The 6,932-nt window shown below is 34.3% G+C and overlaps 1 protein-coding gene across 1 annotated transcript in view; it reads left to right on the top strand.

Moving 5' to 3' along the window:
- Positions 1-6,932, top strand: part of LOC106458246 (laminin subunit gamma-1-like) — a 75,285-nt gene that overhangs the window by 33,827 nt on the left and 34,526 nt on the right. The window contains exon 9 of the mRNA XM_022384401.1: positions 6,320-6,622. Coding sequence (XP_022240109.1) covers positions 6,320-6,622 — 303 coding nt within the window. The remainder of the gene's footprint in view (positions 1-6,319; positions 6,623-6,932) is intronic.

Consider the following 6,932-nt stretch of genomic DNA (forward strand, 5'->3'; position numbering starts at 1 on the left):
ATAACAACTAATATCAGAAGTCGTATTGAACGGTAATCTTCAGATCTCATAATTTAAAACATACTCGGAGTTCGATCCTCGCGGCGGATACAGCTCAAGTAATCCATTACAGCTTTGCCAAAAAACTAATAAACGCACACATAATATGGTTGATATAGAAGTTAAGATGGAGTTTTTAAATACACAATGGAATATTTCTCAAGAATGAGGTATAAGTTAACTCTGAATATATAGTATTGGCTAAAATGTTTGGATACCGTTCTATAATGATGTTATTGTCTACATGCATGGAACAGTTATTGAGTAAATGCCCGAGTAGTAACAGAGAATGTAGAATATGATCGGAGAAACATGTATGAGTTGTTATTCTGGTCTCTATAAGTTGTTTTGAGCATTTATTTATCAAAACTCACATAAACTTCTGTTGTGTATAAAAGGGTGTGCGTTTGGTATAATCTTTTTCGAAATAGATCAATTCTTTATTCAGACAGTTTCTCTATACTTGGTGTAACGTCATGCTTCATCACGTGCCAGAAGTTATAGGGCATCAAATTGTTCGACTGTTCAGAAATGGTATGGAACAAATGGACAGTGTACTGTATCCAGAATCATGAAACGTCTTCGGACTACAAGAAACGTTGTGGTAGGAAAGTCTGCTGGTAGATGCTGAAAAAAATTACTACCCGAGATGACAAAAACGGCATGAACACATTTATTCCAGGGTATCCAGAAGAACAATAAATAGACCAAATAAAGTTATTTTGCAAGAAGGGCTGTCTGCAAACCGATATTAACCAGAATTAATCGCCATCACTATGTTACTTTGGCAAGACAGGATGCCAGGTTACAGTTAGGACACTGGCAACATGTCATCTTGTCAGATGACTCCTGTTTCTGGCTTATTAAAGCTGATGGTAACAGTTGTGTTCGTCGTTTGCCCGCAGTACAGACGAGGGAAGACAGGAAACACATAGGAGGTGGTGCAGTACATGTTTAGGCAGCTATTCATCCTGACCGAAAGCTGCTCTTCATATCTTCTAGGAAAACGTCAATGGCACCTCCAACAGGCATCACATGGAGAAGATATTTGTATCATATGCTAGGGCAAGATATGGCAATAACTATGTGTTCCAGGATGATAATGTTACTGCCCAAAGTGCGCGTATTGTACAGGATTGTTTTGACCAGGAGAACATTACAAGATTGCCATGGCTAGTAATCCCATTGAGAACTACTGGGAAGAACTGAGCCGAAAAATTGCTTACGACGACTCTAAGTCAGTTAATGTAGTTGAGTTGCAGCTCCTTCTAGTGACACCTTGGAAATAAATCACGGTGGATTGCATCAATAACCTCATCGACACCATGCCAAGTCGCTTTGTGGTGGTTATTATGGTATGAGGAGGACCAACCAAGTATTGAATGTTTAATATGAACTGATTTAAGGTTATATACGCTATTTAAGGGATGTTGCAAAATAAATCACTCTTTTTTCCCGAAGTAATGACGAACTTGGTAGGACCGCGAATATCATCACTCATAAGAAAACATCATTTCAACATACTCTTGGATGATTGACTCTTCAAATTTCGTTTTTTTTCGAAAACTTTCGAATCATGGTGCTTACTAGAACAACGGTGCTATTGATATGTATGCTGTTCTTACATATTTGTGCTGTAGGCTTTACCAGTAATATCAGTATTAACCAGCTCAGCTTGTAGTTGTTCCTTGAAGTGTTGAAACTTCTCTGCAAAGACTGACTTACTTGGTTCCATATTAATTTTTTTATTAAACTCATCATCATTATCAGAAAATGAATCATATTTCAAATGGATGATTTCGGAAACAATGCTAATGTACAGCTTGGATTAGGCATAACTGTATTCTGGATGACTTGCAGTGGTTAGACAAAGAAGAAGGATCCTCAGGAAGTGAAATACTGAATTAAGTTCCTCCAGAGTTGATGCATTCAATCATAAGGCCAATCACATACACTAATTGAATGCTCTTTCATCCCGTATTAATTTGTGAAGATGTTCAGGTATTTTGTGTTGCAACTGTGTAGAGTATATGTAACTAACCATCTTCTCTCTCCATTCACGTACCTTGCGTAGCACTTTCCATGAAATGTCAAGGTAACTGGTGATGTACTCTTGGTTGAATGACAACAAAGTGGCATTTATGAAAGCCAACTGTAATCAATCTCTACACGTTGAGGTGATTTGGTCCATGGTTGTATTTATTGTAAATCTCGATTCACACACATAAGGTAGTTACATGTACATCTGCTGTGTTATGGCTGTTAATGGTCATTTCTGCTGCTGGTAGCAGTAGGTCACCTTTCTCTTGTCCTTTGGGCAACAATTAATAATAAAGAACTATCTTTCCCTGTTCTGGATTCTTGGCTATAACTGTACCAGTAGCATCTGGATTCTTGACTATAACTGTATCAGTAGCATGAATATACATAATAGCTTACTTATTATCAATTTTATCTGAAAGTATAGTCAAAATACAGATGAACTTTAAATGGTAACAGAGACAAATACTGGATACAACCTCTGATTTCACAAGGATCATCATTCATGTCCTCATATATATTTCCTCCAACAATTCAACTTTGAGAATAACGTTTTTGTGTATTGTTCTCTGAGGAAATTTTCAGCATTGCATTCTTTGTCCCAAGTCTTGAAGTATTGCCAACCTCATGAAAACTTCAGAAAATTCAGCTAAGCACTGGTAATATGTATTTGCTGGGCCACGCTGACTGACTTCTGCCAGTCTACAGTCTACCCCTCTTATTGGTCTGCCTTTGATGATTTTCCATCATGTCAGACAACAGTATATGGACTCACCGTTGATACTTTGACCATTATTGGCATTCCCTATTCTGGCTCTTTATTTATTTTCAAACATATTGTACACATCCTGAAAACAAACAAACTGCCTTTCCAGTAAAGAAAAAAAGTTTTTTTCATTGTACCTTCCCGCAGAATGTGGTTTTTCTTGAAGGTTAAAGGGCACATTGAATCCTTTGTAGCAGTTTTATGCCCAAACAGAGTAGTCCAATTACCTGCTAACTTACTATGTGCAACTCTTCCAATCCTAAAAAAATGAATTTCAAATGAGAATTTCTGCTTTATTTCTCTGCGAAATGAATATGTAAATGGGATGGTACGTCACCAGTATCAACATTTTCACTATCCAAGCCTTTCTTTGGTATATCATTATCTGCATCATTGTTCCAAACCTTTCTTTGGTATATCATTTTCTGCATCATTGTTCCAAATCTTTCTTTGGTATATCATTATCTGCATCATTGTTCCAAACCTTTCTTTGGTATATCATTCTCTACATCATTGTTTCCGATTGATATTTCTGCCTCTTCGTTTTGTTCTATTCCAAAATCACTACGTGGATTTCCTGACATTTTCAGTTATCTAAACATTAGCATCAGATTGATCGGATGTTTTAAAAATGTTGCGCAGCAGCTTGATAGGATAAAATATCAGGACCCAACCTGAATACAATATCAGGACCAACCTGATGATAAAATATCAGGACCCAGCCTGATGATGCAATATTAGGACCCAACCTGATGATAAAATATCAGGACCCAACCTGATGATACAATAAAGTTGAAAAACCAAACATGAAAGAGGATACAACTTTTACTAAAAGAGCTATATACTGTTGTTGGTGTAAAGCAATCACAGCCATTTTCTAAAATAACATGATCAGTTAAAACAACACAATTCTGATAAGACGTGTGTTTTTTATATATTCATTTCAATAGAGTAGGCTACCAACATTAGCAGTATTTCGCTCGTATTTCTAAAAATAGCCAGAAATTAACTTTATAACATTAAACTTAAATTTCTTTTTAACAGCCGTTGAATAGGCCAAAATTAAACGTTGGTTATATATTTCTAAATAAATTAAAGTATAACATATCATATTCCGATTGACAATCCTTGTATTTAACCATGAAAATTATTTGCACATGAATGGATTTAGTTTAAGATCACAATAGCCAAACGGCAAACGAAAAACGAACTGGTCCTTTGTTCATATTCCCTTACTCAAAAATTGGAAAACACAAAAAACCCAGTTTGTTTTTTGTTGTTCAGTAACTGAAAAACGAACTGGTCCTTTGTTCATGTTCCCTTATTCAAAAACTGAAAAATGAAAAGGTAACCAATTCGTTTTTCGTTATTAGCAAAATAAAAAATAAATTGGTTCGTTGTTCATGTTTTCTTATTTAAAAACTGAAAAACGAAATAAGAAGAAGCAATTCTTTTGATTTTTCAGAAGCTGAAAAAAAAACTAACAAAGTAGTTCTTTGTTCGTTTCGTTATTCGATGCAGTTCGTTTTTCGTTATTCAAAAAGTGAAAAACAAAGTGGTACTTTGTTCTTTTTCATTATTTAAAAAACAACAATGAAATATAAACTGGCGCGTTTTTCGTTATTCAGTAGCTGAAAAACGAACAACGAACGAATAACGAACAGGCCCCCCAGTGGTGCAGTGGTATGTTTGCGGACTTACAACGCTAGAATCCGGGTTTCGATACCCGTGGTGGGCAGAGCACAGATAGCCCACAGTGTAGCTTTGTGCTTAATTACAAACACATAAACAAATAACAAACAGCGATCTTAAATCTAACTTCAACTAGTTTATGTTTGTATACCGTTAAATTGTTTTACTGGCAACAACGACGTCTAAAATCTTAAGCAATATATATATATCAACAACTGTGCATTTGACCAAGGCATACAAATTAGGTTTTGATATTCTAGCTGACTATAATATGTATATACACTTCGTACATTCCGTTTAATGAACTTATATACATACTAGTTGGAGTATCTGTCCCCTGGACGGAAGTTATGTAAACTCATGATTAATGAAAGGTTATCTTAGGACATAAAAAGTTACTTCCCTTATAGGTAATTGTAAAAAAACGCTCATAAAAACCGTAAAACATTTGTGTGTATCTCCACATGGTCCTAACAAATCTTCATGCCAAATTTGATGAAGATCCCTCAACAGGGGACTAAGTAGTAGTAAAAAAACGCGAAAACGCCCATAAAAACCGCAAAACTGCCCCTTTGTGTGTATCTCCGCTTGGACGCAATGAATGTCTATACCAAATTTGATGAAGATCCATCAACAGGGGACTAAGTAGTGGTAAAAAACGCCCATAAAAACCGCAAAACTGACCCTTTGTGTGTATCTCCGCTTGGACGCAATGAATGTCTATACCAAATTTGATGAAGATCCATCTACAGGGGGCGAAGTAGTAATAAAAAACGCGAAAAAGTCCATTAAAACCGCAAAACTGAAAGTTTGTATGTATCCACGCATGAACCTCCATACCAATTTTGGTGAAGAACCATCCACACCCTGCGAAGTAGTTACATGGACATACAACAGATAACTGACAGTATTATTATATTTATTGAGATTAATAACTGTTGATTTCATTCTAATGATTTAAGGGGATCTCTTTTACATCTGTTGTTATATATGAAGAAAGCTATTATTTGTATGCAGTTTAAGAAACTCTTATTTATATTGACAACTATTAATTTCATTCTAATAATGTAAAGAGTATCAATTACATTGTTTGATATTTCTATTGTTTGTGCGAATAATACACGCCATCACGTGGCTTTTGCCTGAATATTCAGATGTCCGGCTTCTTATTGTTATTCGTTAACTTAATAGGTGAACTTTGTTTGTTAAGTTATAAACAAATATATTGTACTGTATCACTAGTCATGATGAAGCCACAATGTTGAAAAGTTGAGAAAGATAAAGTATTTTTTAAATTATTATATGGAGAGTAAAGATAGGATTTTCCAGCTTTATTTCAAAAATATACAAAAAGGTATTTTAAATATTAAAAAAAGTTTGAAGAGAAAGAAATTCAGTACTGTAAAGCGTTTCTCAATTTCATTCATTTATATGTTGTGTAAAAATGTTTTTTTTTTCAGTTAAGATAATATTACGTGTTTTATTAAAACACGTAGATCAGTATACTATGTTCTGGTTCAAAGGGGACGTTGTTACTATATATACCATTCTTCATCAGTAATGCAACATTATCTTATGAATAACTTAACAAATTTCCCTGCTTTTGTTATCAAAAGTAACAGAGACTAATAAAAAAGAATCATGACCGACAAGTCAATCAACTGACTGTCTTATAATTAACAAATCGTTCAGATATGCTAGATTCTAAGTCAAAGATAGAAGTTTAGTTTGAGAAATATTACATTAATGAAGCTCAGTGTATTTTGATAATTTACCGAATAGATCGATATTTGGGAGATCAAAGAGCGTCTTACAATCAAACATTGAGTTTCACTTTGAAGACAGGAGATAAAAGATCGACAGTATCAGCAGATGATCTGATCCTCGAAAGTGAGAACACAAAGATTTCAATTCCTATAACTGAACAAAATAACACATTACCCACAACCAGGGGAAAAAAGTTCAAATTTATACTAAACGAACAATCTGTCTTTGGGTGGAAACCACAACTGGATGTCTACAAATTCTTGACCATTCTTTCAAATTTAACAGCCTTGAAAATTAGAGCTAACTTCAGCCCAAAAGGTTAGTCTTTGTTTATGTTTTTTAAAAGGTGGTTTAGATCTACAAAATATAATAATAAAAATATATCACTTAGTGAGTTATTGTGATCTAAAAAAGTAAATCTGACATGCAATACATTTCAATGAGACAGTGTATTAGAATGATTCTAAAATTATAAATACTTGTACCATTATTATCTGTAATCATATTTAATAATATACTCTCTTCTATTGTCCCCATTTTCGTTTAGACAATGGTTTTGATGCATAACTGGACAGGATAATGATCACAATTTACTTTCATCCTTTTTGATGGAAAAATTATTCAATTT

This window comes from Limulus polyphemus, unplaced genomic scaffold (genome assembly GCF_000517525.1).
Source record: "Limulus polyphemus unplaced genomic scaffold, Limulus_polyphemus-2.1.2 Scaffold435, whole genome shotgun sequence".
NCBI classification, from domain to species: domain Eukaryota; kingdom Metazoa; phylum Arthropoda; class Merostomata; order Xiphosura; family Limulidae; genus Limulus; species Limulus polyphemus.